Below are 20,222 nucleotides of genomic sequence, written 5' to 3'. Positions count from 1 at the left end.
TCCCAGGAGGCCATCTGGGCTTCCAGGCCACGGAACTCCTCCTGTCCCGGGTTCAGTTCTGTCCCAACACCATCATCCAAGACCCCGTGAGCTGAGGCTGACCGTGCCGAGTGCTCCTCCTCACACAGTACTTGGGGATGTTGTTAACGCTCACCTCATTTCTCAGGTAAGAGCACTGAGCCTCACGCCAAGTAGCTTCTCGAGTCAGAGCTCGGAAACGTCCCCTAGGCTTGAAACCAGGCCCTCTAGACGCCAAAGACATCTCGCCTTGGCCAGTCCAGTTCCAATATCCTGCGGTCCCAAGATTCTCTCCTGTGGCTGGAAACCGCAGTTCTTCTTCCCCTGGGGCTGGACCACAGGGCCCCCGGTGTCACCACAGCCTAACCCCGCCCAACCGCAGCGCCCACTCAGCCTTGCCACAGTCAGCTCCACGGCTTCCCAAACGCTCTCAACCAAGAGCAGCTTTCACCATAACGGTTCCCGCGAGGGGCTGTCGCTCAATTTTCTTTGCTTGCTTCTCAATTTCTTTTAAAGGGGGATGTGGCTGAGGCCCAAATGGGACTGTGGGCTGCCCCTCCCCAAACGACCTCCATGCTTATCTCACACTCTGACCACAGGACATCATTTCGGTTTAATTTTATTTCCTCTTATAAATGGGCACAGCACAGGAAGTGTTAAAAAAAAAAAAAAACAGAAAAACCACAGTTCCTTCACAAGGCTGGGACAGGTGAGCACCCACAGTGGGGCAGGTGCCTTGGTTTCTTTTTCCACCGCTTTTTCGTATTTAAAGTTTTGGCCATGAACTCAGGACAGGTATGGTTAATAAACAGGTTATGAGGGAGAGAAGGGGCAGGGAAGGCCTGGGGGAGGGAAGGACAAACTCCCCCCACCCCAGGCCGGGTTCTTGGAGGCATCGTATAGGAGAAGGGACGCACAGGAGGGACACTGTCTTCAGGGGGCTCTCCGGAGCCACACTGCTGCCTACGAAAAATATTTACATGCATTCGCCACACTGGGGCTGGTGCGCTGAGTTGCCTGGTGGGCACCCGGGGGATGCTGGGGCCATCAGCCCTTAGATGGCAACTCTGGGGCCCAGCCTCGGCGTCTCTGTAAATCTGTACACAGTCTGTGGGCTTCTATTTACAGGCAGGAGGCCTGGGGAAGCAAGTCCAGGGTGGTGGCTGTCAGGAGAAGAAATTCAGGAGCGCCAAGTAGGCAGTGCCCACTCCTGTCCCATGAGGCAGAGGTGTGTCTGCTCCCCGTGCCCAGGGCCCCAGCTTGGAAGCCTGGACAGATGGCTTCACCAACCCCAGGAGGGGCTGACCTGCCCGGCCCGGCCCCGGTGACCACCCATCTGCTTCCGAACAAGGGGACCAACCCTTCAGGGGAGACATCCCTCTGGCCCCCTGGGGAGACAGAGCTTGGGCTCTAGGAGTCACAGCTGAGGGTGGCCCCAGCCCGCCTTGCACTCTCTGGCAGCTGAGGCCCCAGGGAGGCTGTCAAGCACACACGCTCCCTCTTCCTTTGGAACTGGCCACGTTTCCCGGCAATGCCAGGGCCCTGCAGGACACCCTCCCCAGGAGCACCGGGGTGGCTGGGGACATGTTTGGGCAGGGCCTGCACGCATCACACCATGTATCCAGGCAGGGTGAGGCCTGCACTCACACTGCACGTAGGAGAGCTCCAGCTCGTCCTTTGTACCGCCCACTCTGGGATCGCCCACTCTGGGATCGCCCACTCTGGGATCGCTGCGCTGGACTTGGGCTGGCTGGGATGGATTTGGGCTGATCGGATGGTGTGAAACTTCATGAAGGTAAAGCCTGGACATTTTTCTTGGTTCCAGGGCTCCATGAACGAGGCCCTCGGCCTCTTCTCGCAAATGCTAAGGACACAGAGAAAAGGCCGGTGCCAGGAGGCCCCAAGTTAGAAGCCAGCCCACAGAGCATGAGGAGTTAGGCCTGCTGGGGCCAGGCTGGACCCATGCAGCCCCTCTGAGCCCACTCCAGCCAGCCTACGCCCTGCTCAGACGTCCTGTGCTCCACCCTGCACCCACCACGGGCCCCAGCCCCATGCCGAGGCTGTGCCCACTGCTGGGTCTCTTACCCCAGACGCAGCATCCCAGAGCTCCCCTGGGTGGTCCAGATCCCCTCTCCTCGCTCCCTGGCTTCTCAGCCTTGGCCTGCCCAGGCCTTCTCACCAGAGCTGCTGCCCCAAGACAGCAGCCCGCCAGGAAGCAGGGTAGAGGGAGGCTGGGACTTTGGTCTCTCCTGTCCCCCAGCCCTTACACTCCAGGGATGACTGAGGCCAGGTCACCTCCAACAGATCGTGGGCCCAGGAGGCCTCCCCCTACTCCTGCCCCTCAAAGAGTGGGACCAGCTAGGTTCCTCACCAGCCTCCAGGCCCTGCCCAGGGGGCCTGCGAGTCTGAAAGATGGAGCCCCAGCCTGGGAGTAGGACAGTGGAAAAGACAGGCTGCAAAGCTCCCCGGGACCTCACCCTCACCGCCTCAGGCACCCCCAGCCCGCACCCTGCACAAGTCTATTGCCAGCGAGTCTTGAAAAGGGAACAGAAATAAAACCCGGTCTCCTGACTTGAATCTGGGTTGTGGGCAAGGGGTGGGGGTGTGAGGCCCAGACCGTCACAACTCAGACCACATCCCTCGGCTCCAAGAGGCCCCACCAAGCACAGCCCCCATAGGAGATTCGTGGCCCCACATTTAAAGTATCTACATAAGAGGCCCCATCTGCAAGGGTAACAGAGACGGGGGAGGCGGGCTGCGGCCTGTGACACCCCCGCTCCAGCCTGGCCGCAGCCCTCGGCCTGGGGCAGTGCGTCTGGATGGGCTGCTTCCAGCTGCAGCCAGGACAACCGCCAGGTTGTCTGGCCAAATGAATGGGCAGGTGTCCACGGGAGGCCCCCAGGGGCCCAGGGGTGGGGCTGAGGTGGACCCGGCAAGGCCAAAGGGAGAGGGCGCAGAGGGCCCAGGCGCAGGGCCCACCCTCACAGGCACTTTGGAGACTTGTGTCCTGGGAGGCAGAGTCGGACCCCAGCTCAGAGCAGGAGGGGGATGTAGGGAGCCCAGGAGCCCCACCACATGCTCCCTCCCGACCCGGGGCCTTCGGTCCTGGGGGACCCAAGCCCCCTCCCCAGCCCAAGGCTGAATTCCGGGAACCAGTCTGCCTTCCTCAGCAAGTGGGGGACTTGCCCCCGAGCAAGCCCTTTGCAGGCTACAGAGGGGAGGGAAGCAGGCAGGGTGAAGCCAGGCTCAGCAGGTGTGCAACATCCTGAGGGGGCTTGTGGCAATGGCCCCCACACCGCACTTCATTCCAGGAAAGGCAAGTGTCCAAGTGTGAGAGCGGGGCTGTGTGGGTGAGACTGCCTCCACGTGGGATTGCATCAGACCTGCCAGGGTCGGTGGCAATGTGGTTGGTGAGGGTGTCGTGAGGGCTGAGTGTGACAGGGCACCTCAGGGGACCCAATATGGGCTGATTGTTCTGGCCTAATGGCACCCTCCCCAGTGAGCCTGAAAGCTGGAGGCAACGTGTGTGGTGTCAGGTGTATGGGTGGGTGGGGGGTGGGAGGAGTGTGGCAGAGAGGGAGGCAGGCCACACCATCACCACGGGGTAACGATGATTAGTGACTTGCATTGTCATAAGCATTTGGGGGCACGTAAGAAATGAATAAACCTCTTTGGAAGAACGTGTGTGTCTCTGACATGTCTGGATTGGCTGGGTGGTCAAGACTGCATATGATTTTGTCACTGCGTGCTTTTGTCTGTGTGTGACAATACGTGTGACCATGTGGGAGACAGTGTCTGTGCAGAGTCCACTCGGAAGGAGGTCCAAGCAGCCCAGCCCCTCCTCACCAGTGGCTGCCAGAGCCCTCTCGGGAAGCCGATTCCTCAGGGGCAGACCGGGAAGGAGGTGAAGCCTGTGGGTGCATGTGCAACGGGCAAGGGTGAGGGAAAACGACCCCACAACCCCAGAGAGGCCAGGACAATACAGGTTGGTGGTGAGGGGTACTGTCTCACCCAGGCAGGGAGGGGGCCTGGGAGAGAAGCAAGAGGTTGCAGTGTCTCAATGATTTCAAGGGCTGAGTTTGCCAAATGCTTGTCCTGGAAACCAGCCTGAGTGCCTCTCTGCCCCCAGAAGGAAACCTCAGTCAGCCCCACGGGGCGAGGTTGGGGCTTAAGCCCCACCCCTTCTTCCACCAGCCAATCAGGAGTTTCCTTCCTCCTGTCCACCTGACATGAGGTCCTAAAGCCCCAGGCTGGTGGGGGCGAACAAGTGATGAGCTCATAAGGGCACAGTCTGGAGCAGATGGCAATGCCCCCTGTCCCTTGGGGAAGAGCTGTGTGAAGCTGGCAGTCTGGGCAGACCTTGGGAGGGTGGCAGAGATGAACTGGGGCCAGGCTGTCTCCCAGGCCCAGTCCCAGGGTGGGACTGGTGGCTCTGGGCCAGGGAGTGGGCGCAGGGGTGGCGCTGAGGCTACAGGGAGGCACTCTGGCTCCGCTAGGCGTAGAACTCCTCTTGCTTGTCGGGCTTCTGGTATGTGACGCTCGCCTGTTTGGGCTCCTCCAGCGTGTAGCTGCCCTCGTCCTTCTTCTTCATGCGGTAGATGAGCAGTGTGACCAGGAAGGCGGCAAAGAGGGCGCCCACCACCCCGCCCACAATCACAGCTGTGGAGGAAGAGGGCAGAGGTCAAGAGCCAGAGGCAGGGTGGGACGAGCTTAGAGCCTGAGGAGAGGGCAGAGGGCCCTGGGGGATGGGGGCAAGAGTTGGGAGAGGGCTGGGAATCTCGAACCTGAGACCAGAGTTGGAGTGAAGTTTGGACTCAATGCTAAAACACCAGCACTGGCTGCCCTTTACAGCCCTCACTGCAGCCTGGAACTGTTCTAATCACCTGTTCTCATCACACGAATGCATGGAGTCTTCACACAGTGCTATGAGGGAGGTGCTGTGCTACGGTCCTCATCAAATGTAAGATGCCATCGATCAGAAGATGCTCCAGTGTTTTATATACCCTTAGGATGGAAAAATCTCTTCCATCTAAACTAGGACACATCCCAACTGCAGAAGGGTTAACATATGAATAGATGTGCACTTAGAATTGATTAAGTGCAAAATGATTATCCCCATTCCACAGATGAGGAAAAGGGAGCCTGGAAAGGTGAAGCACCTGGCTGAGGCCACACCGCTCCTAAGTGGGGGGCAGGGTTTGGACCATGAATCCAGAGACTCTTCAGGAGACAAGGCCAAGGGCAGGTCCTCAGGGCTGGCATCAAGGGTGGGAGCAGATCAAACCAAGGATGGGACCAGGGATTAGGATCCAGAGGTTGCAGTCCAGGAGGGGTGAATCAGCATGGTCCAGGGAAGCAGGGGTCAAGGGCAGAGTCTGAGGAGGGGTCGGAGGGTGCTGAGGAAAGTGCTGGAGGTAGGATGGAGGTCTGACCCTGGGGTAAGGAAGATCAGAAGAGGAACCAGAGGGTACATCCTGGGGTCCCCGAGTCCCCAGCTTTCCCTTCCTAGGAAACTAGGCTCCTAGGAAACCCACATCCTACCCTCCCTCCTGGGTTCCTAGAGGGCAAACTGGAGCCCCACCAGCTTCCCCCTCTGGGCTCCTCCCAGGCCCCAAGTCTCACCTACGAGCACTTCCTTCCGCTCCAGGATGCTCTTCTGGGGCAGCTGAGCCGCCGAGCTGCCCGAGTCGATGGCATTGTCCAGGAGGCCGGGGCCTGGGCGGGCACCCTTGGGCAGCGTCCCAGGTGGAGGTGACGGCTTGGCCGCGGCCCCACCCACAGCCACCACCTCATTGGCTGTGTCTGGCTGTGTGGTCTCTTCCTCCGGCAGCTCAAAGTCCCCACTGGGTCCCCCACTCACTGGCACCTCTGGCTCATCCCGGATCGTGGTCAGGAAGAACTCTGGAGTTGGGGTCTGTAGGGAGGGTAGCATGAGCCCAGGAGCCAGGCCCCAGCACCCCCTGCCACAGTGCAGCCATACACACATGCACACAAGCCCACTGCCACCACGCCACTTCCCTGGTGGGGCTGACACTCAGTAAGCATGCGCCATGTGCCAGGCCCTGTGCTAAGCACATCATGGGCATTTTATCCTCACAATATCCTCATAAAGGAGGTATCATTACCCCTAATTTATAGAGCAGGAAATAGGCCCAGAGAGGTTAAATGACTTGCCCAAGGACACACAGCTAGTAAGCGGTAGAAGCAGAACTAAAATCCAGATCTATCCAACTCCAGAATCTGTGTTCCTAACCACTATACTACACTGCCTCTATTCTCACCCTGGACACATCCCGGTCCCTACCCCATCTCCATTACTTCCTTCTCCAGCTGCCTTTCTAACAATCCTTAGGGGGTTCCTATCAGGGACTGCTGCTTGGGGACAGCTGGGTGCAGCTCTTAAATACGTGGGCCTGATCCTGGATCCATGTGCCTAGGGTAGGTGTGAGTCCCTTAGCCTGAAGGTCAGTCTAAGAGCACCACAAATCTCAATGGCTCCCACCACATGGAGGCAGGACCAGAGTTAGGATCATGGCAGGGATGTAGCTGCTTCCCAAGTGGGCCTGGAGAGCGTGGGTCTGGCGTCCAGGCCGAGGAAAGGCCGTGAGCAGAGGCTGCACCAGCAACCTGGTCTCAGTGCCCTAGCACTGTCTCCCCTGCCTGCCTGGCCAAGCATCTGTGAAACACCAGGTTGTCCCGACTGCTCAGAGGAGCAAAAAGCAGGGCCTGCGTCCTGCTGCGGCTGGCTGGGGAGTCGGAGGGCCTGACGATGACCCGAAGGCAGCTCCATAGCCTGAGGGCCCTCCTCTTCGAGAGCCGGAGGCAAAGGGCTTTAATACCCCAACCAACGTCCCTACATGCCCTCCTTGCCCAGCACACCCAGCAGGGACCAGGCTACTTCTGCCACTTCCTTGATCCCACCCATCCCGGCATTCCTTACATCTTCATCCTCTTCCCTTCAACCTCCCCATCCATAATACCCCGAACACACACACACACACACACACACACACACACACACACACACACACACACACACACACACACACACACACACACACACACACACACACACACACACACACACACACACACACACACACACACACACACACACACACACACACACACACACACACACACACACACACACACACACACACACACACACACACACCCTGAGGAGCTCTGGAGCTGACTGCCAGGTTCAAATCCTCAGTCTGCCATTGCTGCCTGTGAAGCCTTGGAAATGGGCCTCACCTTTAAGGGAGGATGACGGCAGTGCCACCCCGTGGGGTGAGTGTGAGGGGGAGAGGAGATGGCACAGGTAACGTGTTCAGCACTGAGCCTGCCACCCAGGCAGCACTCCACGAACGTAAGATGCAGTATTCCTCTCACACAGCCCCACTCTTAATCCCCCTCAGATGGATAATAACAACGATGACGACAACAAAAGTGAAACTTTTAGCTTACTTAGTATTGCCAGGCACTGTTCTAAGCACTTTGGATATGTTGGGAAACTTAATTCTCACAACCCTATGATTTGCATTCTATGATTTTCTCCTTTTCACAGATATGGAGACAAAGGTATAAAAAGGATCAGTGACTTCCTGAAGGCACATGGCAGTGGAAGAATTCCAACCCAGGCTGCGAGGCTCCTGAGCCTGTGCTTTTAATCAGAACACGCAGGCCCCTGGCCCCTCCCCACATCAACACTCCCATTCACCCAGCTCCTTCCCCATTGATGTCTTGTCCTAACATCTAAAGACCCAGGCCTGGTCCCTCTTCCAGCCCCATCCATCTCAATCTCTTTCCTCGTCCTGTAACTCACCCTCAGCCTTGGCCCTCCGGCCTCATGCCTATCTTACCCTCCCCATCCCTGTCTGGCTCATCTTCAGAACCTCCTAGATCTCACCCCTGCCCAGCTCCGTCCTCCCTCCCCCAGGCCCTGACCCACCCTCCTCTGCTCTGATTCCCTGTCCTCTCCCCACCCACTCACCTGAGCCACCTCCGTGGGTCCAGGGGCAGTGGTCCCCAGGGGCAGGGTGCTCTTCTCAGGGATGTCAGGCTCCTGGGTGGTAGCTGGCCTGGGAAGGGTCCTTGGTCTGGAGGTAGCTGTGTTGACCAGCCTGGGTGTTGGGGCCTCTGTGTCCAAGACAGCCACTGTGGTGGGAGGTGAGGGTACCGCCGGGGTGGTGGCCCGGGCTGTGGCTGCCGTGGTCAGTGGAAGAGGCAGAAGCCTCCGTATGCCGGTGGTCCTTACGATGGAGGTGGTGGCCGTGGAAGGAGGTGCTGCAGGGATGCTGGGGGTGGCGGTGGCCACTGTGGCGGGCACTGTGGCCACAGCTGGGGTCCCTGTGGTTGTGGCAGCAGTGGTTGCCGTAGGAGTGGAGATGGTGGTGGCTCTCTGGCTGGGCTCTTCTGGGACCTCTGTCACCAACGGGGGGCTGGTGGCTGGCCCTGGGGTGGGGCGCTCAGAGGGGAGCTCTTCAAACGGGGTGCCCACAGGCTGGATGTCCACGGTGGGCAGCACCACGGGTGTGGTGGACACTGCCAGGGCCACATCTGGGCTGAACCGCATGGCTGTCTCGATGCCCGACTCCTGCTCGAAGTCTGGGGGGTGAGGGGGAGAGGAGAGAGCTAGGGAGCTGGGTGATTTGAGGGGCATGAGGATCCCAGGTAGCAATGGCCATCGAGATGGGGGGCTCTCAACCCTCACACTTTGCATGATTTTCCCAGGACAGGATGAGGGAAAGGAGGAAGGCACAAGGTAGCCAACGGTTACCAGCTGGCTGACAGCCAGTGAATGTTCCCCAACTCTTCTCTGCCTAGCCAAAAATTCTAAGGGACCACGTCTTCCAGGAAGCCTTCCCTGACTATTCCAGCCCACCCAGCCTGGAGCTTCCAGCAGGTTGAATCCAGGCAGTGGCAACTCAGGACCTACTGGCTGCAAATCTTGCTGGAGGTTGCAGGGAGGAGGGGGAGAGGGGAGTGGCATTCTGGGAAGAGTCAGACATGGGTACAACCTACATGAACACACATGGTGGGTAAACTAAGGCTCCCTCGGAGGCACAGGCAGAGAGCAAGAGGGAGAACAAGCCTCTCCCACAGGGGATGCTTGAGCACTCCGGATTCCAAGCCAGGACAAGTGAAGGGAGGGCCTCGGGAGAAAATGAGGGGAGAGAGAGAGAGAGAGAGGCCACAGCAGCTCCCAGGGGCCTGAACTAGGCAGAGGAGGGGTGGGGAGGAGGTTTGGCAGTAGAGATGTGACCCATCGGGATGGATTTCATGAAGATTAACTCACAAGAGGCTTACAGGAGTGGGCTAAAGTGGGAAGACTAGAGGCAAGGAGCTGTACGTGGCCAGTTCCAAAGCGCACAGACCCCCTACCATCCGTTAGGCTCGTCCTGCCCCCTCAGGGGGCCCGATCTCCACACCCCTTTTTACTACCATTTTTAGAGCTCCTTCTCTGTGCCAGACCCTGATGTCTTAAACTGAAGCCTTCCAGAGGCTCTGAGAAGGCATATTTATCACCATTCACAGATAAGAATAGATTGAAAGAGGGAAAACGGCTAAAGGTGGCACAGCTATTTAGTAGCGAAAGTGGGATTCGAACTCAGTGTGCCTCCCTGATCTCACGCTACTCTATTGGCCTTTCTGGACGAGGCCCTGGAACTGGGTTGTCCCAGGCACCACAGGAGGTACCTGCCATTTTCCTTCACTGCCCTAACCCTGCCCTTGGCCACCGCTGATTGGACAGAAGGGGGCCACCTGGCCTAAGCTGAGCCAATCAAATGGCCTCTGCTGGGGATCGGCCACTGCAACTGAAAAGGGGCTACTGAGTTCCTCCAAGTGGTCACAACAGTACTGATAACTACGTTACTGAGGGGCGTCTGTGTTCCCTGTCAGAGGCCGGAGGTCTGCAGGGGACCCAAGCAGTGCACAGAGAGATGCAGAGACAGAAGCAGTGGGGAGCTGGGAATGCTAGGCTCTGAGGCCTCCAGGCCCTGGTTCCACCCCAGGAAGAGTGGCCTGCCCTTCCTGTGCTTGAGGTCCATGAGCTCCCCCTGCCTGACCCCCCCTCCCCTACGCCACCATTTAACTGAGCCTGCGAGGGTTCCTCTTCCTTGCCATCGCAGCCTCGGATGGGGCACTGGAGGCAGACTGGCACTGCTGACACAACATGCAGGGAAAGGGAAGGGGGTACTTACAGCCCGAGCCCGACCCGGAGTAGAGGTCATCCAGCTCATCATCGGGGAAGGAGTCATCGTCCCCAGAGCCCTCGAGGTCCACGGGCCTCTCGAAGTTCTCACTGCGCCAGCGCTGAGCCTGGGGAGGGCAGAGTCAGGCACAGAGCTCAGCACCTGAGGCCAGCAGCCTGGACATGCCCAGAGGAACCACAGACACCCTCATGGGCCAAGTGACAATGGAGGGACAGCATCAGATGTGGCCTCCACGGGGGTAAACAGAGAGCCGAAGTAAGCCGGCTTACCACTTCCTGCCTTGTTGGGTTGTTGTGAGCATGCAGCACGCTAATATGTGCTGAGTGCACCTCAGAGAAGCAGGTTCTCAGCCCAGTTAGCAGCACCCTCGGTGTGGCCAGCACCATCTGACCCCTTCCAGCGTGGAGAGGAGGGAGGCCCCATTGCCCCAGGTCACCAGAGAGCACGTGAATGATAAGGTTCGGACTCCGCTAGGGACCCAAAGTCTCACACCTCAAAATCCCAAAGATAGGGCAATTAGTCCCATTAGATAGACATGGGTGTTGCGGAGGTTTGGGGTTCTGGGAGGGAAGTACCTTGGATAAGTGGGGAAGGGAGAGAAGGGAGTGGGCTCCAGCCCTGGGTCCTCCCCAAACCGAAGTCAGCCCCCCTGTCTACACTCCCCCCAAAGTATCTCAATGCCGAGAGTCAGCTCAGGGCACGGATGCCGCTTTCACTTCTGCCAAGGGTCTCCTGAGAGTCTGCAGGCGTGAGAGGGGCTTCTCCCAGGGTCCTGCTCTCCAGACCCAAGACTCCCCCCAAAATCAGAACCTGGGAAGGCCAGGTGCTGTGGCTCCTGGGCCTGGACCATCCCTCCCCACTGCAACCCCGGGCTGAGAGCCAGCCCTAAGGGCATCCAAGACAGGAGCGAAAACCCCCAACCACACTTTTGACCCTGGATCCAGACTGAGCCCAGCCACAGTCCCTGCCCCCTGAGAGCTTACAGACAAAGATGACCTGGTGCTCAGATCTAAAGGATTAGCACTTGGATCTTAAGCAACTGAAATAGAGAGAGAAAGGCATCTCAAGCAGAGATAACAGGATAAGCAAAAGTTCCGAGGTGGGGAAGCACAGCCTATGCCACCACAGCTGGGACTGACAGCCTCATCCAGGGTCCCTCAGAACCCCTGCAATCACTGGATTCCTACCACCGGGCCCCTGTCTGTTCCTGGAACATGGTCTCTCCCGCCTCTTTCACTCATGCTGTTGCCCCCAAGAGAACACCCTACCTTCCCACCCCTTATCCTCCAGCTTCCCACCAGCTAACTCCGCTCCCCATCGCTTCTTCTGAGAAGCCCTCCTGCTTTGATCTTCCAGAGCATCCTGTGCTTCTGAATTCACAACTACCACTACTTGTGAGCGGTGCTGGCTTTGGGTATATACTTTTTCTGTGACTGTTCCCACCCCCACTAAACTACACCTCGATGGAGGCAAGACCGTGTCAGACACACAGTAGGTATCAGGAAGTATCTGTTAGGGAACAGGCTTGGAGTTGGGGGATGTAATTCCCGGGACAGGAGTGGGGCAGAGACAGGCTGGAGTTGAGTTTGGGGAAGCCCCGTCCATCACAGGCTCTCAGTGCTCGGCTGGTGACTTTTATCTTGGAAACTGGTCATGTTTTATCCTGACTGCACATCAGAATATTGTGAAAACAGAACTTGGCGGCTCAGCGGGTGTGAGGTGGAGTCTGAATGTCACTACTGTTGGACTGACATGGGGAGCCATAGAAGGTGTGTGAGCAGGAGAGGGGCTGGACTGGCGCTGTGATCTCTGCTCAGACTCTCACACTCCCACCCCTGACAGGCCCCCTTCTGGAGTTCCTATGGAGCTAGAGAGAGGATCCCAATCCTGGCTTCCAGCCCCGAGCCTTGACCACCTGCTCCAAAGCCCTACACAGGCCACGCAGGGCAGGAGGCCAGGGCAGGGAGCCAGGAGATTCCCCCCACCATACCCGTTACCCCCCCACACACACACACACGCACACACAGTCTCAAAATAATGAATTAATCAGTATTTACTTGCTACCAGTGAGTCATGGAGTGGAACAATTAGAGTAATTGCTCTGTGACTAATTGCTGGGTCTTCCTCCGTTTTAGACATTTCAGGAGCTCAGAACAGCTACCATCCAACCTTCCCCAGCTCCCATCTCTGCTCCCACTTCCCAGAAGAACAAAGCCCCAGGACCTGAGGTGAGGGGGCTAGAAGCTCCCACACTACCAGCCTCTACCACCTGGGCCAGCTAAGCTGGGGTCCCTTGGAGACTTTCTGCTCCATTCTTAGGCAAGTAACCTGAAGCCAGAGACATGCAGCAGGATGGGGACTGAGCAGGGACGGGGCTCAGACTGCCTCTCCTGAGCAGGTCCATCTTCACTGTCTCTCCATCCTTCCAGGCAGCCAGGGAAGGCTGGAAGCCCTTTAGCTGGGAGGAGGGGTTCTAAGAAGTCTGTGGTCCCAGGGGAACCCCAAAGTGGGGTAAATGCGGGAGCCAAAACAGGGTGTCCTCATGATTCCACAGTGACCAGCACCACACACCAGCCCCTAACACCCTGCAAAGCCACACAGGCCCTTGAAATGACACACCCAGAGACATAGAAAGAACACATACAGACACACCCTGACACACACTCACCTAAAGGCAGAGAGAGGCCCCGCGTGTTGGCGTGCCTTTGGGTGCAAACAGGCACATGCATGGGGGCGGGCACTAGATGGGGGCACACACTGTGCAGCTCTGAGGCTCAGAGACGAGTATGGAACCTCCTGTGAACCCATCAGCCTCCACTCAGGTAGCTCTCACCTAGATACTATTCATCCCTAGCTCAGTAGCCATCGGCATGACAACCGTTACCATGACAACCATCTCCTCCATGCTAAGGACCAGGAGCTCCAGATCCCCACAGAGACTGGGGCGGGGACAGGAAAGGGAGAGATCATGGAAGAACAGAGAGAATGATGGGGGTGGGGGGAGACACTGGATGGAGACAGAGATGCAAGGACAGAGGGAAGCCAGGGGGTCAGAGGGGCGGTGTGGGGGGACAGGGAGGAGGGAGTGGAGGGAGGACTGGGTGTGCGAGAGAAAGGGAAGGCAAGAGTGGGAGGCTGAGGGAGAGAATTCTCTCACATCTTAATTTAGCCTCACGCTCATCAGACAAAGCTGGGGAAGGGGCCACCTCAGTGATTTTCCAAGCCTACATCCAAGAGAACATTCTTTCCAAATAATAAGCAGCCCCCAGATGGGGTAGAAGGGGTGATGGCCAACAACAACCCAGTCACCCCTGAGCTCACCCTGGGAAACTTAACACCGGGACACCTGAGACCTGGCGGGTGGGGGTGGGGTGCATGATGCCATCTTGCCCAGCCCCCTCCCCGAGTCTACTCAGTGCCAGCTGTACCCCTCCCTGGGGGACCAGGGCTCACCGGGACCTCCCAGGAACACTACAGGGGTGCTGGAAGCTGCAGCTACTAGGGCTACAGAGAGGAGAGAGGAGACAGGAGAGAGGAGAGAGATGGGGGGTGGGGAACTGAGCCTGGGAGGCAGCAGGGAAAGCCTCAGAAGTCACAAATGCCAGAGGAGGATGGTGAAACAGCCTCTGACCCCCAAACGACCTCTCTATTTGCATAATTCCATGCATAATTAGCATAATTATCCACGCCATTCCCTTAAAGGAGAACTGAACTCAAATGCCGGCCTCCCCCTGACCCTCAACTGTGCCCCCTCCAGGTAAACCACACACCCTCCCATGCCTGATAAGCACACCTGCACACCCAACCCAAGTGTGCGCGCGCGCACACGCGCACACACACCAGCACAGACGCATACACAGTCATGATCCACATTTACTGACCCTAACCTGTGTACCCACCACAACTCACAGACAACAGCCTGGCACATACCACGTGGGCTCACCCGTTTACCACCTCTCTAGATGAACACACACACAGCTGCACCCCTCTCCTCACCTAACACACCCCACACAACGTCCGTGGGTTGTGGCACACACCAACCCTCCCCACGTCCAAGCATGCCCCCTGAGTCACATATCACAGCCCACATTCCCCATGGCAGCGACACCCTCGGACTCTGACAAAAACCTCACGACCTGTAAACAATCTTTTCTCACCCTCACATCCCCACACGCCCCACACAGCCCACTGCAGAGGCCCCTGCACCTTCTGCTTTCTGCCACCACCAGTCCCGGCCACGACACCCAGCCGGAGGCTCCCCCAGCAGTGGGTAAAGGTCTGAGCTCCCCTGGGGAGCTACTGAGGGTCCTCAGGGGGTTCCAGAGGCCTCTGCCCACCACTACGGAGGCCCTGTCCCAGGTCAGGCGCTGGAAGAACTCTACCTGCGCCACCGCCTTCAACCATCACAGCCTCCCCGGATTTTATTATCCCCACTTCACAGATGCAGGCACTGAGGCTGGGGTTTAGAGCTGAGACATGAGCACGGGTCCTTAGCCCCTGGAACCCTTGCCCCGAACACTCCAGGGTAGCCCCCAATCTGCTGCTCATCTGGGGTTCCTACACCTGTGACCCACAGCCCCTGGACAATCTCAGCTCAAAACTACCACCCCTCCACCCCCGCACACCATACACACGCCCGCACATGGCAAACACCCCAAATGCTCCCAAATACCCACTCCTGCTCCCCACATGCTCCACCCATGCGTCCCTGAAAAAGCACCCACTGCACCATACATGTACCCCATCTCAATCACCCACCAACAGGCCCCTAACACCTGCATCCCACTCCCCTCCACACATGCACACCGTGCACACACACCATGCACACTTTCCCTCGGGGGTATGTACAAGCACACCTACAATGCCGGGGTGAGACACGGCACCTTGCCCAATGGACTGGCACACCCCCTGCCATTTTTCCTCACTGCCCCCTTGCCACCATCCTACCTTGAGCTGACCCACAGCCTTGACCCAAAGAAGTACCTCAGGCTCTCTGACCTGATGGGACCAGCAGTGACCAGAGCTGCCTGTCACTCACCCGCCCCCACGCCTACCTGATCCTCTCCATAGTTTTAGAACTGCTGGGATGGGTGGGTAACTTCCACTGCCATCTCTCTCCAGTGGGGTTGGGTGGGGGGGACATGTTCAGGTAGAAAGGCAGGGCATCTCCCTCCTCCGGCTCCCTCCTCCGGCCCCCAGCCTCCTTCCAAGCCCTCCTTGGACACCAGAAGTCTGGGTCTTTCATGCCCAGCTCCCTCCACCTGCCCCTGCCCCCATCATGAGGCTTCCCAGAGAAACAGGATAACACAGAGGTTAAAGCCAGAATAAATCAGCTCCTTCCCTCACTACCCATTGGGCATCAGGCAAGCCACCGAGTCTCCTGGCACCTCAGTTTTCTCATCTGTAAAATGGGGATGCTAATAACAGTATGGGACTCATACGGGTGCCGTGAGGATCAAATAAGATCATGCAGGTAACGGGCTGAGCACAGAACCCAACACTGCGAGCTGAATACATAAATGTAGCTGTGATTATCGTTAGATACATGTTAATACTTCCATTATGAATTCTGAAGCTTTTATCTCATTTAAGCCTCACCAGCCTCCTGAGGGGAGTAGAATCGGGATGATTACACCCATGCTGCAGACGAGGCTATTCCTGCCCAAAGAGCCTAAGCGGCATCGCCAAAGCCACAAAGCAGGGGAGAATGCAGAGAAAGAAAAAAGGAGAGGCTGGATGCGGGGAGAGGAAGGGCGAGCTACAGAAACAGGCGCGGACACACAAATCAGGTCAGCTGTAGGTGGGCCAGGAGCCCGGCACCCTGTGCAGTGCTAATCATGCCGCAAAAACTAAGAATAAAATCAAGTATAACGAATTCTGCCCGAGCTTCCTTCCCCACAGTAGCCAGTCTCAGGCTCCGCTCTCCTGGTGACTGGAGGCGATGTGAGCAGGGGTTGGGAGCTCAGCTTCAGGTTCAAGTCTTGGGTTCAAGTCCAGCTCTGCTTACTTGCTGGGTGACTCTGGGCAAGTTACTCAACCTCTCTGAGCCTCTATTTGGTTAAATAATGATATACTCTTCATGGAGCTGTCGTGAGAATCAAGTAAGATGATGCACCAGAAGCCCTCCTGCTGCCCAGCACACAGCCGGCACTCAGTAACCATTTGGTGGTCTTACCGTGGTACATTCTTCTCCCCTTCAGGCCTGAGTGATGACTGAGTTCAGTTCTCCCTTCTTACAGATGTAGAAATTGAGGCTCAGAGAGGGGGATAAGAGGGGCAGGTGGTGGGGAATTAGCCTGCCAAGCAGCACTCAGAGAGGTAAAGTGATTTGTCCAACGACACACAGTGACTTAACACTAGCTCCCAGAAGCACGGTGGTCTCAGCAGAGCCCTCTGGATCCCCACAGGCTCCATCCCCACCAGCCCCCATCCCCAAAAGGCCCTCAGTCCTGTGAGAACTCAGTGCCCCTCACGCTCACCAGCTCCAACCCGGAGACCCAGAGCGTCACCACAGGAATGTGGGCCGGGGCCAGGCTCTGGGCAGCAGGACAGCCAGGGGGCTACACAATGGAGAGCCTGGACCAGGAAGGGGGACGCTTCAGGCTCCACCCCCTACCCATCCACAGCTGCCCTGGCTGGGAACCGAGCCCCCACCACATTCACTGGCTGCCGGAGGGGTGAGGGGCGCGAAGGCTGCATCGGCCAGGAAGGGGCCACAGAGCCCAAGTCCCAGAGAGCAGAGGGGCCTGGAGGAGAAGCAGGGGGAGGAAGGGCTGAGGAGGCCCACTTGACAGACCCCCCCACCCAAAACAATCAGCAAAGCCCAGACACACACACTGTCACCCACTCACCCTCCCACCACCCTTCTTCCAAATACCCACCCCCAGACCGCCCACAAGGGCAACTGAGAGGGCAGGAAACACCCCTCTGGGTCCATCCCACCTCAGCCAGCTGCTCTGCAAGAGACCTCCCGACAGCAGAGCCCTCCCTACCCCACACCCGTACTCCATCAGCCCCAGCCCACCACCCCCACCACCTTCGCCACTACCCACCCCTGTGCTCCCACCATCCTCTCCAGAACCCCCTTCCCCATGGTGGCACTGCTCTCATCAACACTGGACGAGACAGCTAGCAGCATCCTGGCTCAGGAGGCTGCAGCCTCCCAGACCCAGACAAGCCCCCTCCCCCTTTCTCTGCACTTCCGTTGCCCCATTGGGAAATGAACCTGTTGTCAGCTTGGTGCTCTAAGTGCCTTTCTGATTTGGACACTCTGGGTGTCCAAGAATTCAGTCCTCAGGTCAAAGAGAGCCAGGGCAGTGTTATTTATAAGAGAGAAAAAGGGGAAATAACCTACATTCCCAATATCAGACGACTAGTTAAGTAACTTAGGGCACAACCACGACATGGAATATTATGCAGCTATCAAGAACTGTGTTTTCACAAATCCACACTGCGTAAGTCATTAAAAGGCATAAATGCATAACGAAAGGCTTTTTTTTTTTTTTTTTTTTTTACTTGTTTCAAAGAATATGCAAGGACAGGAGAATGTACACTCTGGTTGTCAAGAGGCAATGCAGCACAGCTGTTGATAGGATCATACAGACAGTTCTGTCTCTCAATACCTGAGTGACCTTGGACAGGTACTTAACTCTCTCGGCCTGGTTTTCCTGGGAAACAAAGATAACAATAGCCACCACCTGGGGTTCACTGTAGGAGACTCCCGGTGCCCACATGTTAAGGAACTGCTCCATAAATGCTGGCTATTAATACTATTATCATTAAATTTAAAAATAGGTTATAAAAAAAATACGTAGAACTTGATCCTGTTTTAATGAACTCAGTACCAAAGTGTATTTCTAAACACTGAATTCTAAGACTAAAGGTTCCCAGAGGCTCTCTCTGGGTGGTGGGATTACAGGTAGTTTTTCATTTTTTACTCGGGACCTGTTTGTATTTTCCAAACTTTCTACAATAAACTCACGAGTACTTTTGTTATGAGAACTAGCACGCTCTTTCTGAGTCCCCATGCCCGCAGCGCCCTGGTCTCTGAAACTCCTTGGCCCCTTCCTTCTGCTGAGACCCCACTGGGGCTGGTCGTGAGTTAGGAGCAAACAGAGGAACCAGCAGGAAGGAAGTGAACACAAAAGCCTCCAAGGGAGCTGGCAGGCCCAGTGGCCCGGAGCTCCGTAGCTGCACCTCACTGCAGACTGGCTGGCTTAGCAGAGCCCGGTTCCCTCCCCCGGCATTCACCGGCTGGCCGCCACGGTTGGCTTACAGCGCTCAGACACCTCGCCCACGGGCCACCCGCCAGCTTCTTCCATCAGCCTAGCTCCCGGCCCACCAGCCCCGCCGGCCCCAGCCAGGGTGCAGGCTGGCCACCCTACAGCTGCTCACCCTTGTCACCTATACCTGGACAGAGGATGGCAGCGCAACCCTGGGAACACCAGCCCTCTCCTCAACTCAGGGCTGGGGCATTCCCCGCTCCTCCCCCCCGCCCCCCACTGTCACTGCTCCATCCATCCCAGCCACCTGCCCTCTAGCATCACCTTCTCGGCCACCCTGACTCACACCGCTCATTTATTCCTGTCCCCAAGGCTGTGTCTGAGAGCAGGACCACCCACTGAGGCCCCCAGCTGCCCAGCTCCCATGCTCCTCCCGCACTGAATCCTTTATGGATTCCTTCCAGGCCTTGCACATGCTGTTCCTGCTTCCTGAACACCCTTCCACATCTCTGCCTGACCAGCACCTACTCCACCAGAAAGTCAGTACAAGCAATATCTATTAAGCACCTACTGTGTACCAGGCACTATTCTAGACACCCGGTGACCCACAGTCAACAAGACAGGGATGTGCTCAGGAAGCTCAAACATAGCTTCCCCTGTGAGGCTGCCGCATGCCAACCACCTGCCTGTTCTGAAGTCCCTTCCTGGGGACTCTGCCTCCACTGTGTTGTCATTTACTGGGGAAGGAGGGGCCACCAACCATCTCCCATCACTCCAGTGGGCCCCTTCTACCAGATTCTCATGGAATGCACTTGGCCACCCTGGGAAGCAGGTACTACTGTCTCCATCTACAGATGAGGAGACGGAGGAGGCTGTTAAACCACCAGTGGGGACACAGCAGGATGTTTTTTTGTAGAAGGTCTGGGGCCGTTATTCCCTGACCATGAACAACCGTTACAGCTCCCACAGAGGAGCACTCACTGTATGCACATGGCCCCATTTCTCTTCACAAACATCTTACTGGTGAGAGATTATTGTCCCCATTTCACAGATGGGCAAACCAAAGTTCAGAGAGGTGAAGCAACTGGCCCAAAGTCACACAGCAATGGAGCCAGATTGGAACCCCTGGATTAGCTGAACCCTAAGGACCCTGCTCTGCACACTGTAGCACACACCCAGTCCTCACCAGTCTCCCCCACCAGGAATTTCCTCGGGGTGGGTGGCTGGCAGCTTCAGAGTCTACACACCACCACCCCACCCTCCCCAACACCCTGCACAGAGACAGACAGAGAGATGGACTGTCTGGGAATGAGAAGAAATGGAAGACAAGCCCTGTTCCCATGACAGGTGGCCCGGTTCCACTGAGCAGCCCCACCCACCACCCCATGACTCACCAGCAGGTGCCCCTGGGATTGAGTCTCCAGGCTCTGCAACCATCCCTGCCAACAGACTCGGCAAGGGCCCACGTTTCCCAGAACAACCCAGTGTGGGGTTAGATGTTCTGGTCCTGGCTTCCAGAGAGCTCTGGTCAAGTTCCTTCACCTCACTGGGCCTCAGTTTACCCACCTATGAAATGGGAACGATGATTCCCAACACACCAAGACACCATCTGTGACATGATGAGCAGTTATTAGGCAATTAGTAAGTGCTGGGGCGTGACTTGGTGTCCCTACTCAAAGCTCACCTACTCAGAGAGGCCCTCCCTGACCACCAAATGCATCCACGTGACCTCCCCACACACCCCATCACTGTCAACACC

At 57.2% G+C, this 20,222-nt stretch overlaps 1 protein-coding gene across 1 annotated transcript in view; it reads right to left on the bottom strand.

The window, feature by feature from the left end:
* Nucleotides 1–627: 627 nt before the first annotated feature.
* The window catches only part of SDC3 (syndecan 3), a gene marked incomplete at its 5' end in the record, with an annotated part of 38,130 nt that continues 18,535 nt past the window's right edge, over nucleotides 628–20,222 (bottom strand). The window contains 4 exons of the mRNA XM_082652840.1: nucleotides 628–4,677; nucleotides 5,641–5,932; nucleotides 8,018–8,631; nucleotides 10,230–10,347. Of these exons, the coding sequence (XP_082508966.1) occupies nucleotides 4,511–4,677; nucleotides 5,641–5,932; nucleotides 8,018–8,631; nucleotides 10,230–10,347 (1,191 nt within the window). The 3' untranslated portion in view covers nucleotides 628–4,510. The remainder of the gene's footprint in view (nucleotides 4,678–5,640; nucleotides 5,933–8,017; nucleotides 8,632–10,229; nucleotides 10,348–20,222) is intronic.

Source organism: Grampus griseus, assembly GCF_964374135.1.
Source record: "Grampus griseus genome assembly, chromosome: 1".
NCBI lineage: Eukaryota > Metazoa > Chordata > Mammalia > Artiodactyla > Delphinidae > Grampus > Grampus griseus.
The sequence above is the reverse complement of the archived record's forward strand: the minus strand, read 5'-3'. Positions and strand labels throughout refer to the sequence as shown.